Genomic DNA, 25,289 nt, shown 5'->3' with positions numbered 1-25,289 from the left:
TATTACTGGTTGTATGATTCAAACAAGAAGGGATGATACCAAATAGCCTGGGGAAAGTGCCATTCAACCAAGGGGACAGAATTCAAAGTTCTGGATGACCCGGGACTTACAGATAAACAGCACAAATCCAGAATCATGGCAGAAAATATTTTTTGAAGGGCATTTTATCTGCGACAAGTGCCTTACATATATTGCAGAGATGTCTAAGAAGGCCCTTGGCAAATTTAAGAGGTAGGCAATATAACTAAGAAAAACAGTATGTCTCAAGAAATGAGAGCTATGTCATCAGTAAATCAAAAGGCAATGTTAGATGACTTACAAAATATTTCACTGTTATTTAAAGCTCTTGCTGCAAACAATCAGGTACCTAACTCCTATTATATTCATATGGAATTTCTAGTGTTTCATTCTGTTAATACTGAGACTCGTCCATTGAATGGTCTCCTATATTTAAACAAGTTTGCAGTGTTACTTTTCACATTTATTTCTTCTCTTGGCAAAGTGCACACAAATAGAGTTAAGTAAGGTATTTTCCTTTAGATCATCAAGCTCCAGGTAGCTACTTTGAAATTTTGTAAGGCTGGTTACTAAAATCTGTTCAGGCAGCTTAATGCAAAGCATCATCCTGCAGTTTTAGCAATAGAGGACCACACAACGATACACTATGACATTCACAGACACCATTGTCATGGTCTGTGTGCAAATGGATATCCAAAGTTCACCATTTCTAAAACAATCTTGCCATTCATATGAAAAGCATTTAGACATCAAGAGTCCACCAAAAAATGTGTGGATGAATTGAGTTCTAGGGGAAAAAAGACTCATCAATTTGAAACAATATCTGATCACATATTAAGTCACTTCCCACAGACACACTACAAGGTACAATGAAGCTGATAAGTGTATGATATAAAGATCTTGTCAGGCCTTATCCTGAATACTGGGCACCATTGCTAGCCATTTGTACTCAAGAAAGATGGACTGAAACAGAAATATACCTGGAGCCACCCAAAAGGGTAATCAAGGCAATGAAAAAATATCTCTTCAGAGGAGATGGAAAGATTTGGTGGTTTTAGTTCAGAGAAGCAAAAACTAGGAGAAAATATGATTGCTCTCAACAGTAGGGCAAATACCAAAGGTGGGGAACAAGAACTTCTGAAGATAGTCACACTGGCAGAAGAACAAAGAGGTATAGCCTGGAAATGAATAAATTTGGGCTGGATTCAGAAGAAAACTTCCAAGCATTAGAGAAATGACATTCTGGAACAACACTGCAGTTGAAGATAGGGCATGGTGCTAAATAAATTTCCTTTTAAAACAGTAATTAGTAAGTTGAAGAACATAATTATCCAAATCAGTTGTTGTGATAGCAGTGTTCCTTCCAGCGGTATCCTGAGGGTTCAGCAGGTGAAATTGACTCTGGTTAGAAAATGAACAGAGCTGCAGCTAAAAGCAGGGATTACGTTCCTGATTCAAAGGCTTTGCAGACTTCATTAGAAAAACATCTATTTCAGTCACAGACAAAGGGAATAGTGAAGCAACTTGACAGTCAGCCATCGCAACTGACAAATCACACAGAAGAGAACAATTTTGCAAGCTGCCATTTTCTTGAACTAGGTAAGAACTAGAAGTAATTTTAAAATGACAAACATTAAGAGCAATTAATTTTCAATCTGAATTTCAGTTTAGGATTTGTTTTTATATGTGTTATTCGAGAAGATTGGTCAGAATACAACCAGATAAATACCATTCATTTTTGAAAGACTCATTAATTTAATTTTGAAAAATTGACCTCTCAATAGGAAAAAACCCTAAAGAGTTTCTCCAATAATGTATTGATACTGATGTTCATCTTACAACACATATGTCAGTACTTTCATACTCTTATCAGGCACCAAACTTCAATAGTTCAATCAGCAAGCTAATTCTCCATTTGACATCTGTTGATACTGGTCTGATCTGTGACTTAATGCATTTACTGGCAAACCTCACTACGGCAATAGCTTTAACTGCCGTTGAAATGAAAACCCGATTTTTCTGTTCTTAGGGCAATAGTGCCATCTCGTGGAAAATACTCATCTTTGTGTCCTATGCTGGGCAAAAGAGCCCGGAGTCTGTCTTAGACAAACAACTCCTCAAGAAAATGAGACATATTTTTTTATTTTTTTTCCCTAAGTTGCCTCCCTCAGGTTAACACATGATCTTCCATCTAAAATCCCCACTACCCCTTTCTAGTCACTATGGTAAGGTTTCATAAGGTTTTTGCTCTGCTCCCAGGTGTTCTACAAACCACAGCCCCTGTTTGGGTACACGCCAAGGGAGCACAAGTGCTGCATCCTGCCAGGAGGGTCCCATGGGCAGCAGGGAGAGCACTCAGCTCATCTGCAAGCAGTGCTACTCTGCATTGTCCAGCAAGACCAGCCTCATCAAGCCCATGCTGAGTCCTCAGCTCTGCTGCACGTATTACACACACATACACACAATTGCCAGTCACATCTTAACCTGCTTCTCCTGTCAACAGCTTCAGATTGTTTTATCTGATTTTGTGCCTCTTCTCCTTTTAATGGCTTTTCCCTCAGTTTCTGCAGAGTCAAAATAAAAACTTTTCACAAGCCAGAGAGCACCAGACACCTTTTTACTTTTAAAATGCACTCTTGTCCTGCAGAGTGAAACCAATGAGGATGCATCTGTTTTTTCCACAAGCAGTGGGTCTTCTTTATTTCCCTTTTTAATAATGGGGGTTATGTTTCCCCTTTTCCAGTCAACGTGAACTTCAGGGGACTGCCATGACTTCTCAAATGTCATGCACAGTGGCTTAGTCACTTCCCTGGCCAGTTCCTGTGGATGTTACTCATCAGACGTCATGGACTTGCGTACATTCAGGCTCCTTAGATATTCTCAAACTCATTCTCTTCCTACAGCAAACAGTTCTTCTTTCTTCAAATCCTTGATTTCACCTTATTCCACTTTGGCAATATGGCAGGAGCACTTCCTGGTGAAGACAGGCAGAAAAGTTACTGAATACCTCAATCTTCTCCATGTCCTGGGTAACTAAGTCTCCTGTATCCCTCCTGACAGAACCCACATTTTTCCTTAATCTTTCCTTTATTGCTGATTCATCTGAAGGGGCTTTTTTTATTACCTATGATGCCCTTCGTTGGATTTATTTCTTCTATCTGCTTTCCTAAACAGATCCTTGGTTTTGGGGACAATTTCTCTGCATTTATCCCAGGCTACCTTTCCCTGTTTCCACCCTCTGTAAGCTACCTGTTTAAGTTTGTCTAGGAGCTCCTTGTTCATCCATGCAGGTCTCCTGGTGTTCTTCCCAGATTTCATCTTTGTAGAAATACATTGCTTATGATCCTGGAGAGACAACCCTTGAATATCATGCAACTCTTCTTGGGCCCCTCTACTCTCCAGGGCTCTATCCCTCAGCACTCTATCAAGGAGATCCTCAAAGAGACCAAAGTCTGCTTTCCTGAAGCGCAGCGTAGCAAGCTTGCATCACACTCTTCTCATTGGCTCAAGGATCTCAAATTACACCATTCGTGGTCACTGCAGCTCAGGCTGCCCTTGAGCTTCACATTCCCCACCAGCTGCTCCTTGTGGGTGAGAATGAAATCCAGCATACACCAACCCTCCTTGGCTCCTGTGTCACTTAGGGGAAGGAAGTTATCATCAACACATTTCTGGAACCTCCTGAACTGCCTGTGCCCTGCTGTGTTGTCCCTTCAACAAGTATAAAGTTGAAGTCCCTCATGAGAACCAGGGCTTGTGAATATAAGGCTGCTCCTACCTGTCTGTAGTGGTCTCACTGACTGACTGGGTCTCTGGCCAGGTGGCCTGTAGCACCTCCCCACTAATGACACCGGTTCCTACCCTCCCTTTAATCCTTACCCACAAGCTCTCAGTCAGCTCCTTCATCCATGCACTCCAGCTGGTCAGCAGAGAGGGCAACACCATTTGTCTCACCTGCCTTTCCCTCATGAAGTGCCTTTGCCCTTCCATCCCAGGACTCCAGACACAGGAGCCATCCCACCACTTCTCAGGATGCCAGTAAGGTCATAGCCCTGCAGACTTGCACATGTCTCTGGTTTCTCCTGTTTACTTCCCAACCTGTTTTTTTGGAATAGAGGGGTTAAGCTGGGCTCCTGATGAAGCTGACTTTCTGCCTGGAGTGACTGGAATTCCTTGATGCTGTTCCTTCAGGTTTTCTCCACTGACCTGAACACCCTCTCCAGGCTCTGGTCATCTCTTTCTGGCTTGGAGAGCCAACTGGTATGAGTGGGATGGCATGTCATACCACATCTTATCACTGTTAAATCTCTTCAGGTGTCTCCAGTTTTTACACTTAAAGTGCAATAAATGCCTACACTAAGAGATAACTGGACAAGACTTTTTCACTGTATTCACAACAATTACCAATCTATCAATACGGTATGAAAGCCCATTAAGTGTGACACTGAAGAGGCCTCAATCAAATCTTTTAAGCCTGCAAATACCCAGTGGCACACTTTCAAAATACTTCTAGTGTCACACTGCAAATTTTTATTACAATAATTTGTAAGTAAGAATATATTTAAACAGGGACTCTTACTGCCTTGCTAAAGGACATGTGTGCTTTCACACATAAATGTCAATAAAGCCCAGGGGATTGCTGGAGTGTTGGCAGTTTATGACTGTTCTGTGCAACTTCTGCATTGTTGTTAAAAAAATCAGTTGATCACAAGGATATATTTAAAAGCCTGCTGTGTGAGACTGGCACATCCTATTATTATAGCTATTTTCTAAAATTGTAAATAAGCACCAATTAATTACATTGGTTTCAAGTAACAGCTAACCTCAACATTCTGCAATATTCATCACTTAGGTTATATTAAATATCCTATCAAGAAAAACTGCATCATTTGGAATCTGTGGAAAGCAAACATTCTAGATGCAGTAATTCTACCTCCACCTGCAAGATTACATCATGGGTTCCTGAGAGCTTTGCAAATTTTGCCAAATGATCCTGTACTGCATGCACTTTTTTTTCTTTAAATCAAAAGAGTTTAGTGTCTAAAATTATAAATAAGCCTTCTATAATTCTAAAAAACACACTGAACACAAACTCCATTTGAAATTACATTTGCCATTCACATTATTGAGAGATCTGAGGCATTTCTGGAGAGAAAAGGCAAAGTTGTTGAATCCAGATGAACTGCATCAGGAACGTGTTCAATTAGCGTCCTATGGAAGAAAAAGGCACATTTCAGTGTAACTATATTTTCCAAATCTCTAAATTGGGTTGGCTTCAAGATAGGCACATATTCATACTGCCTGAAATCCCTCACTTCACTGTCACCACTTAAGAGTCTCCTTGGAATTTGAAAGGCAGGAAGCCAGCAGGGTGCAGCAGCAAACTCTCTTGTGTAGGGAAGGAAGCAAGTTTTACTTACTACAGCACTGGCCACAGTGAAGGCAACCACCAGCGAGAAATTATGACAGTGGTCCAAGCAGAGTGAAAAAAACAAGTTCTCCTCCAAGTCAGAAATTTCAGCCTTTTGCCACGCATAAAAAAAAGGGCTACCCAATTTAAAAATAAGACTTGGGCAACCATTTTTGAATCAAAGATGTTCAACATGTTATTTTGCTCCTTTGTTCAATCATTCAAGGGCTTAATGTGAAAACCATGAGTCGCTGGGAACCAATATGCCAACTTACTTGAAGTTTTGAACCGCACTGTTGAAAGACTGCGGCTTCGAGTCACCTGCAAGACAAGCAGAAAAGGAAAATTAGGTGTGCTAAAGAACTGTACCCAGGAAAGCCAACTGGGGATCCATCAACATTCAGAAAATTTGCACATGTCTATCAGTGCAGCTCTGCTACAAAGTCAAGTTCAACAACTTTCTACGTTTTTTTTCACAGCCCACACACACACAGAAAAGCGAGCCCTACCCAAATCCCCTCACATTTCCAATATTCATATTTTAAGTTGAGGGGACCTATGTCCATTTAATAAGATGGGCTAACAATTAGAAAAATATACACATTTTTTACAGAAATAATTTAAAATGTTGTGTAACCATACCATATGCAGAACTCTGCTAAAGTGTCACGTATCTTATTTGTACCACCTTCCCTTCCTGCTCACTCTACACTTATTTTCCACTCCTTTGAGATGCATTTAGTAAATTAGGAGTAAATTTAGGTCACTAATTCCATGAAGCAGGACCAATGTGTTGTATATATATTCCAACATGACTGAAACACTTCCAGATGATGCAATTATTAATTCAGAAGGTCACTATAACAAGGGGAATAGGGGAAAAGCATTCAAAGATACAGAGATGATACTTTCGAGAATTTAACTATGATTTTCTTCTCATGCAGTATCTCTACTGGTCATTATACCAGGCAATAACTATCTGTCAGTTCAGCTTCACCTCATTCAAGACCATCAAGCAAAGGCATTTATTCCCAGTGTTAAAATGTACATGTGGCATATCAGCATTTTTATCAGGTTGCCTACATTCCTAGTTAAAATACTTGATGCTGTTAACAGTACAAACATTCAGCTGAGGCTTACTTGACCAGGCAGGAGACGACGGCCACAACCACAGCTTCTGCTTCTGATTTTGCTTCTGCGATAACACTACAAGAGAAGAGTTTGAAAAACCTCTTCTGAGACAGAAGGTTTAATAAAGACAGACTCTGCAAGCATACTTGCCATGCTGGAGACAAGGTTTGAGGACAGAGAGGAAACACAGTAAGCTTTCTCCTTAGAACAGGCTCTGACAACAAGCATCCATCTGCATAATTAATCCATTAAGGAAAATGGAACTATTCATCCTATGTACAGGATGAGGTGCTAAAACCTAATTGATACTGGATTTACTACTCCACCCATACAGGGAACAGTTAAAAACTTATCTTCTCATATTTTAAAAACATGAAATCCATTTACTTCCCTTAACATATTCCTTTAACAAAACACATACCTGAACCATTTTTCTAGTGACTACCTCTCCCTTCACAAGTACACAACCATTTTCCATCAGAGCAGGCCAGACGTGATAGGCCACAAAAGGAGCTGTGAAATCCGAGTCACAACTACGATAGTACCTGTTGAAACAAATAGTACAAGAAATACAAGTCTGCATACAAGTGCCAAAAGACAAATATGTTTCAAATCATCAGTGCTGATAAAAAGTAGCTACTGCTCTAATATCTTTCCACATCACAAAAATACATATTCTTTATGTGACCTGTAAAAGAAATGGACTTGGAAGACAGACTTAGCAGAACAAACTGTTTACTTACACTGACAGACATCCTAATAAAACAATCTCACACTTCAGAAGGCCACTAGACCTTAATTTTTGCATAAGCCCCATGCAAACCATGACCCCTGTATCCAATGACAGATTAAACCTTCTGAGCAGCAATTCGGCAGAGTCATCCCCACTTCCCAAAATATCTTGCTAAAACAAGCCCCCTGTAAAGGAGATGACTGAAACACTCAACTAAAACGTTACTTCCTAGCATCTTACAAGACATGAGGCAACTTGACGAGCAAGATCCTCATATATTGATAATGAAATACATGACATTTTAGCTATGAAAAATTAATTCAAAGGTATGTACACTACCTTTCTATGTCTGGAATATTGGCTAAATAACACATCTGGCTTTATGGATTCCCACTCACAACAAATACCAACTAACAGAAATTTTCAAAAAGCCATGCATCTATACTTTAGTAATGCATTACAATAGTAAGTTATATAAAACAATGTTGTAACCAGAGGCACAAAGCAAGGCATAGGGTATAATAATGTTTGGCTGGCCCTTTATAGAATGCTATGACACGTAATAAGCAGGGATATTTTAATTTCTACAAGTTTTGCTCCATCTCTGTGTACCACATATACATGCTATACATGAAAACACATAGATATGCCACATTTATCTAAAGAGATAGACAGATGGTAGTATGTCTCCCACAGCAGCACAAAAAAACATATTTCACATGTTTTTTTTAAGGCCATATACACCAAATAGGTGGAGAAAACATCCCAAGACTATACCACAGTGTTGGTGCTTCTTAATTTAGCCAATAGCTTTGAGTGTCAAAAGCTAACTGTCCCATATGTGGATAGGATCATTGAGTAGTCCTGTATGACTTTGCACTCTCCTGTCAAGAGCCTGCTTTCATCTTCTCGATTTCTCTCCTTGACTTCTCAAGCTCTTCACCACCTGGGTTCTACTCTATTCTAAATTATATTACTGGAAACTTCCTTAGTGATGTAAGATTTTTTGCTTTTGAGTCCAATTTTTTATGACCTATCAATCCCATTAATTTTCTAGACAACATAGAAGCACCCTACGGTTCTCTGCCTGCTGAAAAAAAGCAGCTTGACCCTACAGAAAAAAGAAAAACTGTCATGGTGTGATTTTATTTTTAATAAAATTCCCATTTTTAAGAGGCAGTTTTGGTTTTGCTCAGCTCTAAACCAGAAGAGATGGGAGCATATTGATACTTGTATGTTGTACAGCAGCCACAGCCTGGAGGTTGCAGCAAACATGTTGATGATCCTGGTAACACCAACTGTCAGATCTCAGTAAACATGACTTTTACAGAATGGGCTAGTAAGGAGGAACAAAGATGCAAACATTTTAAAAAAGGCAGATAGAGATTAAACAGGGAAAGCTGATGATCATTATCTTCTTAAATGATAAAGTGAATGGTTCTTTATCATTCTTAAATGATAAATTAAATATGCTCTTGAGACTGAAGTTTATCCAGAAAATTGGTCTGCTGTTCACTAAAAAAATTGTGAACGCTTGTGTACATGCTGGTATTTATACACTATCCTAAACCTTAAAGACATACCAAATTCACTACAGGCCAGGGGGGTTTGCCCAAAATTAATGTTTAGCAACCTTAAACTTTTATATTAATTAGGAAACAAGTAGACTACACAACCTTTAATGGTAAGAGTCTGACTGAATATAAAGTATTCTTACATGCTCCTATTGAAAAGTTCTCCATCAATACCGAAGGCAACATCAAGAGGAGGAAGGAGTGTCTGCATTGAAAAAGCCAAACAGCACAACTCTCGAATGAAACAGTTGATCACATTGTAATCAATGCTTTCTGGACATGGAAGCTTTGGGTTCACGTTCATGGAGCAAATAACTTCCTGAAAATAAACATACACAAATAATTTGCACTCACTAACAATTTTAGTCACAAGCAAGTATAGAAATCCCCCCTAAATATGCCTCTCAGCTTCCTACATTTAAAAATCAGTATAAAAAGCTCATAGTAATGTTGCCCTAGACTATTCCAGAAAACAATAGCTTCAGAAAGATTGTGCTAATATAAAAAAATAAAACAAGCTTTTACTAAGTCACACATACACTAATCCTAGCAACGTTGTCCTGGAAAGTAAACTGCTACAAGACAAAGGCTATATAGTAACTTTTTTTCTCCTTCAGTTTACGCATTCTGAATTTACTAGCTCTTGAAAGAGATCACCACATCACTTCCCCACTGCCCTTGACTTACCTGGACACTGCAACAAACGTCATACAGATCCTTGTGGCGAGCTATATAATCCAGGACAGCAACTTCAAGTGATGCAGGTCCCCCGCAGTGTTCTGCAGCCAAAATCTCTTTTACACTTATTTTGACCTTCCAGAAGGCCTTCTTTGCTGCACGGAAAGATTCCTGCAAACATAAAGAACATCTAGTTAAATACAGGAGACCAAGATTAATTTTTAGCAGATATCTGAGAAAATTAATTTAACCCACTGTCATCATAATAAGGAGGAATATAATACACTGCTGTAAAGGAGAAAGTTAACTCATCGGGAAGGAAGTCTCTGATTGAGTATAATTTATTTGCAGAAGGTAAGACTGAAAAGCTTCCCACCTAACCTTCTATATTTGCACAGGATTCCATCACACACCCATGATCAATGCAACCACATTCAAAGATATCAAGAGTAACAGCATTTTATGTGCCACAGACTAACATCTAAGACAGAAACACCTCATTTGTTGGGAAAAGAGGTTGAATTGGAGAGCGTAAACTGAATGAATGTTGAAAGAAAAAATCTTCAGTAAGTTAAATGTGCTTGGGATCACACACATTAAGAGATGCTGCTGCTCTAACACAGGTATGTGTTACAGCATTTTTATAGAAAAGAAGATTCAGTACAGAAAAAATGAAAACAATTTTCTTCAAACTGAGTTTACATGGTAAATGTGGGATATCCAGGTGGTTTCAGGGGACCCAACTAAACTGAAAAAGCACATAGTTACAAGCATAAGGTAAGCATGATATGAAAGATTTTTGGCTTTGTAGTGTTGTAGTCTTTAATGCAGCATTCCCAAAATATTTTTTCTAACTAAGGCAATGTTAATCACTGAAGGCATCATCTACTTTTCAGACCAAATCAGTCTTCTTCTAGCACCTGTACAATAAATCACTGACCCTGTTACAATCTCGGGACAGGTCAGGTAAGACACTACATTGAGAGTTCAAAGTAGAAGTGTGAGGGGAAGAAAGAAAATCAAAATTAAAAAAAAAGGAAGAAAGCTTTTCCTCTCTGCAGTTGACAGAAATGCTAATTTACCCACAATTTAACCCAATGAAGACATATTGTTTTACAACACACCTCCAGCCTGTAAAATAAGAAATACTATTTCTTTCTCACCAGAGCTGCAAAGTATATTATCCTCTGCACCATCTCTATGTCACAGATGAATTTCTTCAAAAGGACCTCTGCATCCAGGCGTTCTTTAGCATAGATGAAGTTAAAGCGAGCTATGAGGCAGGCGCGACGCGAAGCACTGGCCCGCCTGCACAGGGTAGGTGAACAGATCTTCACGGAAAGTCTGCAGGGGCTGCAGGGATTGCAGGGACTGCAGGGATTGCAGGGATTGCAGGGATCACAGGGATCGCAGGGATTGCAGGGATTGCAGGGATCGCAGGGATCACAGGGTTTGCAGGGTTTGCAGGGATCGCAGGGATCGCAAGGAATGCAAGGTTTGCAGGGATTGCAGGGATCGCAAGGAATGCAAGGTTTGCAGGGATTGCAGGGATCGCAGGGATCGCAAGGATTGCAGGGTTTGCAGGGATTGCAGGGATCGCAAGGATTGCAGGGTTTGCAGGGATTGCAGGGATCACAGGGGTCGCAAGGAATGCAGGGTTTGCAGGGATTGCAGGGATCGCAGGGATCGCAAGGAATGCAGGGTTTGCAGGGATCACAGGGATCACAAGGATTGCAGGGATCACAGGGGTCGCAAGGATTGCAGGGTTTGCAGGGATTGCAGGGATCGCAGGGATCGCAAGGATTGCAGGGTTTGCAGGGATTGCAGGGATCACAGGGATCGCAGGGATTGCAGGGCCTGCAGGACTTCCTTGTACTGCATAGGCGAGGCGAGCAGCTCCGCGCAAGCCTACGAGACATGCAAAGAAGCTTCATGTCACTTTACCATCCTCAGGTGTTTTTCCCTAAGGCAGATTATTTTGTCAATTTAATTTTTACAAGGGTAGGGTGAGATTTTGAGCCAACGTAATTAAAGAAGCTGCAGCTGGTTAGTCTAATATGAAGACATTTTCATCAATATGTTTTATGGGCTAAAGCACAAATGGTAAAAGTAAAGTAAATCCTAAAGCATGTGTAGCCAAGCAATTTGTTACTTGGAAACATACTTTTGACTAGTAATATTTTAAAGAGGAGATTTGCTCCTCTTTCAGTACCACTGAAGAGTACTGCTGAAGTCAAGTGAAAATTGAACACTATAATTACAGGGCAGAACTCATCAACAAAAAAAAATCTCTTTTTATTCCATACAGTTGCTCTCTCTATATTTTGTAAAGCTGCATTATTTGCTGTTTTGTCTAAAACTTAACATTGCTTTAAAATAAAATATTTGAGCACTAGAAGAAATCAGCTAAAGAGTTTATGTTCCCTCATAACAAAGCAAAAAAGCTTAGCTTTTGTTTATAGTTTGATTTCAAATGAGGAGGAAATTCATGCTACCTAACAGGACCGATTTCTATGATTCAGGGACTTCTCTGAATAAGGCCTCTACCTGCACTGGAGAGCAGACCTTTGGCAATCCAGGATAGAAATCTCATCCTGCAATAGTTGAAGCTGCTGCTCATAGGCATCCAGTTGCTGTAACTTCCTCAAGGTTTTGCAGTCTTGAACACAGGAAGCCTTCAGACTTAATCACACAGAACAGTCAGTCACAAGGTGTCCTTCCATCAATGTAAACTATCTATCAATTAATCCTCATCATCAAACATTAGGAGCAGATAAAAGGAAAATTATTGAGCAAGCTCCGTATGCTTACAAAATAATTTCAGCATGCTTTCCTTATCCTGAAATACAAGAAAAATTAAGATTAAAAAAAAAAAAATAAACAAAGCAGACCCTTGATCTTACTTTAAATTGTATAAATGTATTGTGACAGGAGAGTGGATATAGCACTCCATGCTATAGGAAAAATCACTGGTTAACATTTGGTGTCCTTACACTAGCTCAGATGATCTAACTAATTTTCTTCTCATATTTAAGATGTTAACTGAACCAGCTCGGTTTTCTTTCCTACAGATCAAGAACCTAGGTATTTTCTTCTGTCAGGTTCTTGGGGCTCTTTTCTTTGCTGTAATGTATTAGTCAGTCAAAGGAAATCACAGATGTTATTCAAGTAATACCAAAGCTAACAATTCCTCTCCTGCTGTCCCCAAAGGAAGGAGTGTTTCTTAAAGACTGGCAGACAACCAATGAAGCAAGTTTATCTTCTGTCCTTTACTCTTACTTAATATTAAAAACTATCCCAACATCTCTGCTTTCCCTCCAAACACTGGTATTACTGTTGCTTTCCTCTTAACAAAAGTGGAAGGGGGAAAAAAAAAAAAAAAAAAAAAAAAAAAAAAAAAAAAAAAAAAAAAAGTTTTCTTATTTATTTTGAAGTTATTCACTCTGTCCTTATTTTCTTTACTGGAGGACCCTGGTGACATTTTTGAGGATCTGAACCAACAAATGCCCTAACACTTATCAATTGACTAGATTCTTGTTACACCTTTTTAAGGAGCAGGCTGACTGAGATGACCACAGGTAGTAAAGCCAGCAACATCTGCTAAGAGGAAAGACTGCCCAGTTCCATCCTTAGTCAGCTCCTTCAGGAAAAACTTCTAACAGGAATAGTAGTAAAAGAGGGCTAAAGAATTCTACTATAAAGGACAACTGGGAAAGAAAACTAGATTTGGGAAGATGAGTTCTAGAAATAGACATGGGGAAAATCCAAACTGATATTCTTGGAATCACTTAATAAGGGAATGAACTTATATCACTTAATGTGCTGACCCAAGACTTGTGAACAGTCATTGTTCTCATGCTAATAGGATGCATGATAATGTGTCTGCCACTTGGAGCTACTTCTTAAATTGCCTTGGAACTGGTAACTGCACAAATTTGTATCAGAAGCAATTTAGTAATTTTTATATTATAGTGCTCCAAAAAATATGCTTTATGCAACCAGGCAAAATCTGTTCAAACCTAGTCACTTATCTGGAAATCCAACTCTCTTCCTCCATCTTATGACAGCGGCTTTTATCTTCTCATATATTTACGTATCAATTACATTGCATAATTAATTGTGGCGTTGTAGGTCCTTCAATACATGTTACACTATAGCTACTAAACTGATTTTTAATTTAGGGTTTGCTCAGCATGCAACATTTCATAGACTATAATGCCACACGGGATTGTCACAGACTATAGAAAACCTTTTTGTGTAGAATACTGGCATGTTTTTCAACACCTCTGCCAGAAGCAAAACCTACCAAGTCAATTTATGAATGCGAGCGTGACCGTATCATTTGTACCCTCCTTTGGATACATACACACAATATGGAACTTAGATAGATTTTGAAACTCTGGTTTTAGGCCAGAAATGAAACATTTTACAAATCTCCATCAATATTTAGAAGTCAAGAGAAAAACATGGCTTGCTGAAAAACAAAAAGCAAACAGAAAGAACTGCAGTTAATTTCCCTACTCTTTTTCCATCTGGCTGAGCTCCACACGAGTTTCAGCTAGTTTGTCCTCCAGGTCTCGCAGTCGACATTTCGGTTTGCAGGCCAAATCTCTCAGCTGTAGCTCTCCCCCAGCTGAATCCTACCAGGAAATGAAGTCACACTGCTTGAATGTTCTACCTTATAGATTCCCTCAGCAAACTACTATAGCATTATGGGCAGAAGTATTTCTAAATATTTCAGTAACAACCATTTCTAAAGAAACTCAGAACAGAAGCAATTGCATTCTCTCTGAGACATAAGCAATAACTTTTAAGCACCACAAAGACTCAAATATATAAAGAAATATATTCATTTATTTTATACCTCATGGTAGAAATTATAGAAGGTCGGCATATGCAGATTTACTGCCTGAATCATCAGAACAAAGCATTTTGCAGACATGTTGCACTGTTGGTTTTTCCCAGTTAGTCAGCTTCTGACTGACTACATCACCAACTCAAGTAAACTTTTTGGGAATTCATGTACACAAAACAACAGAAAAAGTTATTAGAACACAGGTGGCAAGTACTATCATTCCAGAAAGCACACTACTATACATGCAGCTGCCTTTAACAACCCATAGAATGGCCTGCTAGTACTGGAATTAAATAAGTAACTGTGCAACAAGGTTTGCCTTAAATTTTGAATGTCACATGCAATGACAAATCTGTAACTGGTATGTCTGGTGTACTGTCATTTAAGAACATCATTATTTTATATTGGGGGGGGGCGTTGGCAGAACCCTGCTACTACATTATACTAGACTCTGACTTTTAAGGGATATCACTTTTTATTTGTCCTATTTTAATTGTGAAAGATTTTGACAGAGCAAATGTAAAAATGAGAAACCAAAGAGCATGGAGACATCACTGTCAAATCTCAGGATCTTGAAGATCTTCCCACAGCCAGAATTAGCCAACTCTCTTATTTTCTTTCAAAGCAGAAAGCCACAACAGATCTGTCTTTTCTGCCAAACTCTTAGTATTACAACCGCTTCAGTAAATACTAAACACATATGAACTCCAAATATCATGGCAGGAGCATGGTGGTATCATGACACGCATGAACGCTTCTTTTTTTAACACTTCAGGAATAATACTGCGTTTAGATATTCTTAGAGGGGTTTTTTTCAAAAAAATATAAAAAGAGCTCACAAATTAATGCCCGGAAGTTATGCACACCTTCAGCTTACACTTGTATTTTCACAGTGTTATTCTTTCTAAAAGAGATATGGCACAAATATCTCATAAATATACATTTACATTTGCAGAGACATCATAAAAATGACAAATTTTATGATGTCTCTGCAAATGTAAATGTAAATAGCAAATATACAAAAAACGTAGTTCTTATACAAAGCAAATTCCTCCACAATAGCATGGTTGTCTCCATAGGTGTCTCCACAAGCAACTAAGGAAATATTTCATTAAGTAAAATCTGAGAGAGAGGCTAATATTAACAGAAAGTCATTAAAGCTCTTCTGCTGGTATCAATTTGCATAGTTCTAGTCCCTTAAAATAAGTTTCTTACACACCTGACCTCCTGAAGCAGCACAGCATATTTTTGGCAGGATACAGCTTTTGACTGCTCCACATTCATCTAAGAAAACACATACATTAAGAAATGGTGAGAACACTTACAGAAAGAGCCAGAGTTGGAGAAAATGCCATATGTGAAACATGTTAGCAATTAGACAAGGCACTGATTTACCTTCTTGAGATGTTTCACTGAGAATAGAGAAGAGCTGCTTCTGAATCGCAGTGTTCAGTTCTAATAATTCACAGCATCGGCTCAGATTTTCACCACTGGAATTCAACTGTAAATGAATATGCATTACTACATCTGTGTGGGCTTTCTTACTTAAGGTTACAATCATGGCATTTCCCCCCCCTATAATTACATCTTCCCAACCTTTTCTTACTGGATGCATTAGCATAATAATTTTTTAAGGTTCACATTTTTAATAGGCAAATGAACAAGACATCAGGACTTTTATGACCCAGTTAGTTCACTACTTGAGAAAACATACTCCTTTTCTATCAAAAAGAGGCTGCAACCACAAGTGTCTCTGAAAGAAGAATCATAGAAATTGTGAATCTGAGTTAAAATCTTTCAACAGTTATTAAAATAATAATCTAGCAGATTGTTGGATTAAAAAAAAAAATAACAAAAAAACCCAAACCCAGCCCAAAATCTGGTATTCCATATTAGCTGAAATAATACATATAAGGCTCTTATCTTGCTTTGTCAGCAGTCACATGGATCCTCCATGCAATTTCACCTGATTTTTAAGAGTTACAAACTGAAACACGTATTACTAAAGGAGCAAACCCCAGAATTATGTCTAGGAAACAGCAAAACCATATCACTTTCAGCAAATGCAATTTTTACTACACCTGCCAGAAGAATACACACTTTGTACCTCCTTCCTTAGTCTCTACCTGTGCATCACCTTCCACACAGATCACCCTCTAGGTCTTCAGGTCTTAAGGACACCACATGGTTTTTAAAAGCTTCCACAACTGTTGAAATTCCCACCTTTGCCCCATCAGCTTGTGTTTTGATTGCGGCAACATGCTTTCCTCAGGCCTTGAGGAGCACAGTCAACCTGCTCACCTCCACAAGGACAGAGCTACAAAGTGCATTTTTCTAGCTCATTACAGCAATGTAACTCAGTGCTTCCATCTGCCAGCTCCTCTTTTTCTGCAACGGCAGAAAACGGAAACTGTTCATCTTCATTTCCCAAAAACTGAAAGACTATTCCCAACCAACTTACGATGGAGAGGTCAGCCCCTACTGCTGCTCAGCCCTCCTAAGATCTACCTCCACCATCCATTTGCAAGATTTTGAAATGCATGGCACTGTTCCTCCTCTATGGCAGCTTTACCAGCTACTCTCAAACTCCCTAAAACTGTCCTTTGTCATGGATCCTGCAGAGTTATACCGGCTACGTAACTGTAACTCCTGTCCAACCATGATGTAAAAGAAAATAACTGATTTCTCCTGAAAACGCTGCATCTCTTTTCCCACCAACCACAGCACACAGTAGGTGGTTACAGGCTCCTGACCAACTATCTGCATCCTGAAGGTACAGAAACCTGGGGATGCAGGAGTGAAAACTCCGTTAAGATTTTCCACTGAGCAAAGTCACAGCTGTCAAGTCTCACGTTCCTCCGCTTCATCTTTCCCTAATTTTACGCATTCTCTACTGCTTCCACTGTTTCCTCTTACTCCTCCGTGGATTCCACTGCATTCCATCTGCAGCCTTCTCCCCACACCCGGAACTCTTCCCTCAGCCCCGTTCCGAAGCCTTTCGGCGGCCGTGCCTCTCAGCTCTAACAGGTTTCCCCGCCCACAAGAGCCGGGACGCCGGATAACCCGTTCTCAGGTTCAGCAGCCTTTTCCCTCGCGTTCTCCTGACCGTCCCTGGGCCACAGCCGATTCCCTCCGAGCACAACCCCACGCCAGGTCCTTTCACCTGCCTGTCTTTTACCCCAACGCTCTCTTCTGTTCTAAACACAGCTATTGTCGCTCCAACCTCACTTTTAACCTCCGAGCCTCGCTTTCAGGGAACCTTGTCATGGACAAAAAGCCAAATAACCGAAGCCGTGGGCGTTTGCAGGGTGTTAAAACTGCGCTAACTGCATGCGCGTGCCCCATACCGGCCGGCGGAACGCCGAGCGCTGGCCGCTGCCTCCAGCCCCGAGGAGCGGCAGCACCCACCTCGTAGTCCTGGTGCCAGCTCTCCAGCTTCTCCTGCAGCTCCCGGGCGCTCCCCGCGCCCACCAGGCTCCTTAAGTCTCTAGCCATGGCCAGATGTTAGTTTGCTCCCGGGGGTGCTGCGTTGACTCCCTGTCGCTTCGGGCGCGCTCCTCGGGCGGCGGAGGTGTAACAGAGATGGTACGGCCAGCCCGGTGCCCCTGCTCTGGGCCCTTACAGCCGCGGTGGTGAGGCGAGGGCCGGCGCGGCGGCGGCTGTGCCACGGTAACGCAGAGGGGGCAGCGCGCGACCGGCAGGTGGCGCTGCCGGGTAACGCCAACGGGCGCGGGCCGCGAGGACCCGGCTCGCGGAGCGGCACCAGGGGGCGCCCGCGGGCCTCGCGCAGCGGCGGCGGGGCAAGATGGCGGCGGCCGCCCCCGAGCAGGTCCGTCCGCGACGGGACGCGGGCACGGGGGGGCGGCGGCACCGTCCCCGCCGGGGCCAGGGGGGACCGGGCCCGCGGGGGCCCGCAGGGGGTCCGGCCGGGGGGTGCCGCTCGCGGAGGGGGCGCTCGGGCGGGGGCGCCATTTTCGCGGCGGTGGGCGAGGCCGGTGTGGTGCCGGAGCGCTCCGGCCGGGGAGGGCAGAAACGGCGCTCGGGCGGCGCTTCGCGCCCCGTGCCCGGCGGTGCCCGCGCGGGACGGGCTCGGCCGCGCCGGGGAGAGGCGGCCCGAGCGGCGCCGTCCAGCCCGCAGGCGTGGGTGCGTGACGGACAGAAATACGGTGTGCCCTGGCAGCGAGGCGCCTGGCGTTTGAGCGATGCGGGGCCGCCGCCACCGCGCGTAGCGAGGCGCTTGGCACTGAGCGCGGGCGGGAGGCGGCGGCGGGTGCCCGCGGGGCCCCGCAGCTTCTGTGTGTTCTGCGGGGTCAGTGCGTCCAGAACATCTCCGAGGGACCGAACCCTCCATAAACTTGTCCACCTCAAGCACCTTTCTCAACACCATCTCTTATTAGCTCTTCAGCAGCAGAAGAAAACACGGTGTTATTACTTGTTACATCAGCGTAGACATGTGCAAGTGCAGTTACTTAAGTTGTAGCTTTAGGATTAATTTCAAGTGAACACATTTAGTTCCGTCCAAAAGATCAACTTCTTGTAAGATGTGAATCCCTAAATAACAAACTGTTCCGTTCAAGGGAAGTGGAACAAAATTTTGGACAGCTACAAAAATACATTAAAGGTTTCTTTTCACTACGAATATGTACAAGAGTTTCCTCTATTAATTTGTTACATTGACAGGATATCCCTTATAATCTCGTAACTTCAGATTATTACGTGAAAGCTACTATGGCCAAGTTTGCCGTGCCAGGTTTGAAGCCTCACAGTGCCTTTCTCAATGCTGCCTGCAAGCAGCGGGAGTTGAATGCAAACGCTGTGTTAAAAACTGTACCCACCATACTCTTTTTGAATAGTCACTGAGAGTCTGTTACACATGAGCATGGAGGGAACTAAAATCCTGTGTATTGGCAGATGACCTGCAGGATTATGTCCATCTCTGAGAGGCAGAAACTTGATGAATTTCTTGGTAGCTGGATTTAGGTTTTTAACTGTATCATTGTAATTAATAATTCCTATCTGCCATGATAAAAATAAGATATAAAGCCATATATTTTCTGAAAGTATCTGGATTTTAAATTTAGTCATTGTGTTAGCAGAGGTTGCTGTGGTTCTAAATATGTATTCTGACAGCAGGGTGGCAGACTGAAATCTAATACTGAACATAATATCCCATATATTCCACTAGTCAGTTTACATTTTTGGCATACATATGTGTGTGTCGTTGTAGCTAATTTACATGCCTTTTAAAGCTAACCCATGTCTTGTGTTACAGCAAAGTTCTAACGGCCCGGTGAAGAAGTCCATGCGAGAGAAGGCTGTGGAACGCAGGAACGTTAATAAGGAGCACAACAGTAACTTCAAAGCAGGATACATTCCAATTGATGAAGACCGTCTCCATAAGACAGGGCTACGTGGCAGGAAAGGCAACTTGGCCATATGCGTGATTGTCATTCTTTTTATTTTGGCCGTCATCAATCTGATTGTGAGTATAATAGCTATAGTGTAAGCAACATTACGTCATATTTCATTCTGACAGTTCACTAAAAAATAAAACTTTTCCAGTATAGCTGAGGACTTAAAATGTACTGAAGGAGATTCTCATTTTTGTCCTTTCTTTTTAGTTCTTTTTAGTCTGAGCAAGATTAGATAGGAGAATGGTGTAAGTTCAGGCATGGTTATTTTGGCTGTCATGGTCACCCCATGAGAAGTGTTATTAGTGCATATGCATTCAGAATATATGGCATATAAAACATGGTTATATTTTACATTACAGAGCTGTATGTGAACATTCAGAATTAACCAGCCACTGCACTTTAAAGCTTTACTGTTCTAACAACCACATTTTTATTGCTTGGTCAATGAGAAGTAATAAATTATTTTTATAATTGTGCATCTATCTCTGAGGATGCGTTTTGCAGTTCAACGTTAAGCTGAACGGTTCAAGAAATTTGTTTAGTTAGTGATTAGTCTTAAACAGAAAAAAGATGTAAAGTATGCATGTGGTTGTTTTATATATATAGAAAACATTTTAGTTACTGTTTCAAGTAAGTCTAAAAGTAACCTTCAATGCTTTTCATAATTAAACAAGTAACTATGTTTTCAGTAGGAACAGACGAAAGTAAACTCACACTTAAAGCTCACTTAAACACCGACATTAATAATTGTTCAAATAAAACATCTAATTAATACAATAATTGTGATAGGAAGATCCAAACAATCAACATGATTGTTGAAAATGCGTTTCTCTTTCAGATTACCCTGGTTATCTGGGCAGTGATAAGGATTGGTCCCAATGGTTGTGACAGTATGGAATTCCATGAGAGTGGCTTGCTGCGGTTTAAGCAAGTGTCTGACATGGGTGTTATACATCCCTTATATAAAAGCACTGTAGGAGGGAGACGGAATGAAGACTTGGTGATCACTGGGAATAATCAGCCTGTAAGTTATACCACGAATTGAAAGTTTGTGAGCAACACTAGAGAATTACACTCACTTTGCTAATTTGAAACATCATTAAGTTCATGACTTTGTTTCTGAAGATTGTATTTCAGCAAGGAACAACCAAGCTCAGCGTGGAAAAAGACAAAACTTCTATTACCAGCGATATTGGCATGGAATTCGTTGACCCACGAACACAAAATACTTTGTTCAGCACCGACTATGAAACTCATGAGTTTCATCTGCCAAATGGAGTTAAAATCTTGAATGTACAAAAGGCCTCTACAGAGAGGGTATGTCTCTTTTATTTTTTGTAAGTAATAAGAATATAGCCCATTTGTTTTTTGTGTAACAGTAGAGTAGGGTTAGTGGTTTTATAGAGGGTTGAGTGTGCCTTTGGAAGCACTGAGCAATCCTGTTGCAGAAAAACCACCCACAGCTATAAATACAGAGGAGGAACAGATTAAGTGAGAACGGAGGGGTAAGTTTACATAATCTGTCTTAACAGGAAGCTTGTATTTGGTACAAGTGTTAGCTGTGTATCCCATAAAATTGTCATATGAATTGTTACTTTTATACAAAAAATTAATTGTACATACCTTCCAAAATTCAGTAATCTTGTTTTGAAATTGAACATCGTAAATAACAAATATGCAGAAGGTAATGGCAGAAGGGCAAAAAGTACATTCAAGTTTTTTATTAAATTCTACAGCACTACTTTTAAGGTAATTAAAGTTACTCAAACAAACACAAGTGGCACATTTTCACTAATCTGTAAAGTTTTTTGGTTATGTTCTTAGATTACCAGCAATGCAACCAGTGATCTAAACATACAGGTTGATGGTCGTGCCATTGTCCGGGGGAATGAAGGTGTTTTCATCACAGGCAAGACAATTGAGTTTCGAATGGGTGGAAACATGGAACTTAAAGCAGTAAGTATTTCAAATCAAAGCAATTTTTTTAACAGCTTCAGTTCAAGTTTAGGCTGATAGTAAACTGATGTAGCTTTATACAGTTTCAAGTTTTATATTAATTACTCATGCACAGTAGTCAGTAGGATTTAAATAGATGGTTTTTTACTTTGCTGTTAAGTAGTGGTTGAGTAGCTCCAGGTAACATTGATTTACTACTATTAAGACACCAAAAACCTACTGTGCAGTTAAAGCTAAGCTATTGGCCTCTGTACTGACATGAATACCAAAGGGAGTTAATCTCCTCTGGAAGCTTAACCAGGGTAGGCAACCTCTGCCGGAAGAGGAGAGCATATAGTTTGGATCATTACCTTCTGTGCTGCTGCTGTAAGACTCATTAGCATTCCTTTAAGATTTCTGGAGATTAAGATGGCAGCATATATGGAATGATAGAAAAGAAGGATAAAAATAAAGGTATATGCACTTTCAAGTGTGAATGAATTTCATGTATGAATTCAAACACTGTTTCATGCCCATATTTTATATTTACTGCATTTGCTAATAAGAATGTAAAGTGGAAAGTCACCCTACTGCCGTCTTTCTCAATATCAATCCACCACTGGAATAGCAAAGTACATTGCTGACTATAGTCAAGAAATCCATAGTCATTGCTATAATTGTCATTAAAAAAGTAACATTTGCATATATACCTTTTTTATTACTGTTGATTCTACAGCCACCCTACAGATGTTATTTATCCATTAAACCAGCTTGTCCTTCTCAAAAACAATCTGCCTTATTTACATTAGAAGTTGTAATTTTACAACTTTTATTTTTTCCTCTCCTTAATAGGAAAACAGCATCATCCTGAACGGAACTGTGATGGTCAGCCCGTCACGACTGCCGAGTTCTTCTCACGGGGAACAGTTCAATAACGGCAACTGGCTGCGCTTCAAGCTCTGCATGTGTGCGGACGGGACGCTGTTCAAGGTTCAGGTGACGGGGCATAACATGGGCTGTCAGACCTCTGTCAACCCCTGCGGAGCCACGCACTAAAACACATTGCTGCTGGGACACGTCTCGTTTGCGTTTACATAGATTTGTATGAAGTAATTGCATGCCTTCAAGAGTTTCTTTTTTTACAGCAGTTTATACTAACATTTCTTACATAGTATTTTTAAGGCAAGGCTGTTACGGTTGGCAGCACTAGGTCATTGTCCTGGCACTGAATCTGTAAGCTTTCAGTGTACATGCATACTGAAGTACCTTCTCAAATTTGGTTTGGTAGAATGTATGTAAAGAACATGATCTTGGCAACAATTCTATTGCCTGCAGTTGTCTCTAGCGGAGGATTTTGTCCTACATCCCAAGACCTTGAAGACTGCTGAGAACACAACTGCAGTCTGAAGTACTTCAATAGGAATGTCAACTTTTTGTTGGAAATAGATTTTCCTAGGACAGCTGAAGTGGCAGACTTCACTCTTCTTTCTTGTTAATACATTGATTTACCCCAATCTCAGGTGGTTTACCAGATGCGTACTGAGAGGGGTAATGGCAGATTCACTTCAGAATATCACATTATTTCTGCCATGTATTCTCATGTTGTTAAAAATTATGCTAAATAATATTTGCAAAGTAATACTGAGTATGGAAACATAACTTGAATTTTAAAGTAGTCTTGCAGTTATTGAAGTGTTGTTTGAACTTACATTCTGTCTGTGCAGTTAATGCATTCTGCAGTTGCTTAATTTATGTGAAGTACTTATAAAACATGTTTATAGTAGAGGTACATTTTTAAAGATGTACTTACAACTTGCTTACTACCCCAAAATATTGTTTTCCTGGGTGCTTTAACGTGAACAGTGTCTGAGTCCATTACTCAATAGGTAAAAATCTAAGCATAATTGTTACACCAGTGTCTGAGGTCAGATCTCTCCTTCCCCATAAATGTCAGTACTGATGCATTACTGTGAACATCAGAATTAAATTCTGAAGTTAAACTGCAGGTCTATAATTCTAAATGTGATGGTAGGACATCAGGGTAAATGTGTGTATCAGAATTTGTCAACAGTGAATCTATGGTGAACTGGGGCCTATTACAGCCTTCCAATGGCTTTTGCAGCAGTGATGTGTTTCGTGCTAAAAATAGATCACCTATTTATAAGATTCCTTCTTTCCCTACCCCATGTACTTCTTCAGTTTAAAATAGCTTTTTTATTGCAGTAGCACCAAGTAACTTAAATGCTGGAGGTCTCAAAAAGCTTTGTAACAGCTTTTTGACAAGTTTTTTGATAAACACACATTTCTTTTACCTGAAAGTTGTGCAAGTTTTACACATTAACTTCAGAACTGATTATTTGGTACACAAAGATAAACAATCTACCCTTGTTTTACAGTGCTTAAAGTACATAGGATTCCATAAAATACAAATCAGCTCCTACTGTAACAAGAAATTCAGCTCTAAGGCCCCAATTTCTGAACTTGGTGGAAGGCAGTAAATGCTTTTGCAGAATGCGTATGGGTGGAAGTGATTTCTGGAGGGATATTCATAAGTCAGGCATTACAGCACATGGGGAAGGCCAGAAGAGTCGTATTTCTCTCAATGCTCAAAGGCAAAGCCAGATTTTGATGCTCAGTAGTTGTTGGGGTTTTGGGGCTGGACAGCAGTGGAACTATTCTGACAAATTCAGAATTAGCAGAATAAAATGTAGCAAAACCCACTACGTTCTTACACTAGAGATTATGGGGAAGTATTAACGTTTTGCATACTGCCTTTATGGACCTCATAGTTTTATCAGAGTTAATAGTTACTAAACACTTTACAACACACTTTGCTGCTTTACACCCATCTTTGCTGCTAAGCAGTACCTCAGTTAATATCGGTTACAGTTAAGAGGAGGAAATAAACTTACGTTTTTAGAATTTTCACTCTCATGCTAATGGATGCTTGTCACTTTATTTTTATGTATATAAATGCAAACATATTAAAAATATAAAGAGCAGTATCCTCAGAGCTGAAGTACATCTTGAAAATGCTTTGGTCAACTAGACTACACACATATTAAAACTCTTCTTTGATTAATACTGACATGCCTATATGCTAGTATTGGATTCCTGTAATTATCAAGAGTTCTTTTTAAAATACTGTGTGCAATGTACAGCTGAAAGATTTGCCACAAAGGTACCCTTAAATCATGATCTGCAGAATTGTTTTTGAAGTGTGGATTTTTTGTTTTTGAAGTGGTCAAAATGTAGCAAAACCAATCATAAAAATACCAAATGAAATAAATTATCAAATTTGCTAGCCACTATGTATTGTTAATATATATTTATATTACACAGTTTGAGAAACGCTGGCACCACACGTCTTCTGTTGAGTATTTACTTGTTTATTTCTAACTGCCTAAGGTACATTTTTCTTTAAGTATTTAAAACATTGAGTGGAACACTGTTTATTTCAGTCCCACAGATGCACTTAAGATTCTTTGTGTATAAAGTGCATTCTACATGCCTGTGTAAAATGCCATACTGGTTATGCTGA

At 40.3% G+C, this 25,289-nt stretch overlaps 2 protein-coding genes across 2 annotated transcripts; one reads left to right on the top strand and one right to left on the bottom strand.

Moving 5' to 3' along the window:
- Positions 1-4,685: 4,685 nt before the first annotated feature.
- On the bottom strand, positions 4,686-17,942 carry SPATA18 (spermatogenesis associated 18). The gene is made up of 12 exons (XM_040065099.1): positions 17,808-17,942; positions 15,795-15,900; positions 15,619-15,683; positions 14,066-14,184; positions 12,092-12,226; positions 10,708-11,452; positions 9,554-9,715; positions 9,010-9,185; positions 6,981-7,104; positions 6,569-6,634; positions 5,704-5,749; positions 4,686-5,229 (listed from the first exon to the last, which is right to left on the bottom strand). The coding sequence occupies exons 1-12, from the start codon at positions 17,892-17,894 to the stop codon at positions 5,222-5,224; spliced, it is 1,839 nt and encodes a 612-aa protein (XP_039921033.1). The 5' UTR covers positions 17,895-17,942; the 3' UTR covers positions 4,686-5,221.
- Positions 17,943-18,170: 228 nt separating this feature from the next.
- On the top strand, positions 18,171-25,059 carry SGCB (sarcoglycan beta). The gene is made up of 6 exons (XM_040064557.2): positions 18,171-18,228; positions 19,672-19,881; positions 20,652-20,837; positions 20,939-21,130; positions 21,638-21,769; positions 22,601-25,059. Exons 1-6 carry the CDS (start codon positions 18,205-18,207, stop codon positions 22,802-22,804), a joined length of 948 nt encoding a protein of 315 aa, XP_039920491.1. The 5' UTR covers positions 18,171-18,204; the 3' UTR covers positions 22,805-25,059.
- The last annotated feature ends 230 nt before the right edge of the window (positions 25,060-25,289 follow it).

Source organism: Hirundo rustica, chromosome 5 (assembly GCF_015227805.2).
Source record: "Hirundo rustica isolate bHirRus1 chromosome 5, bHirRus1.pri.v3, whole genome shotgun sequence".
Lineage (NCBI taxonomy): Eukaryota > Metazoa > Chordata > Aves > Passeriformes > Hirundinidae > Hirundo > Hirundo rustica.
Note: the sequence above shows the minus strand (reverse complement) of the source record. Positions and strands in the feature narration are given on the sequence as shown.

Coding starts and splice junctions, on each gene's coding strand:
- SPATA18 (XM_040065099.1), bottom strand. CDS start 17,894: ATGGCTAGAGACTTAAGGAGCCTGGTGGGCGCGGGGAGCGCCCGGGAG. Junction 15,684..15,794: donor CAGTGAAACATCTCAAGAAG/GTAAATCAGTGC, acceptor GTGTTTTCTTAG/ATGAATGTGGAGCAGTCAAA. Junction 7,105..9,009: donor GAACTTTTCAATAGGAGCAT/GTAAGAATACTT, acceptor TTGTTTCAACAG/GTACTATCGTAGTTGTGACT.
- SGCB (XM_040064557.2), top strand. CDS start 18,205: ATGGCGGCGGCCGCCCCCGAGCAG. Junction 18,229..19,671: donor CGGCGGCCGCCCCCGAGCAG/GTCCGTCCGCGA, acceptor CTTGTGTTACAG/CAAAGTTCTAACGGCCCGGT. Junction 19,882..20,651: donor TGGCCGTCATCAATCTGATT/GTGAGTATAATA, acceptor TTTCTCTTTCAG/ATTACCCTGGTTATCTGGGC.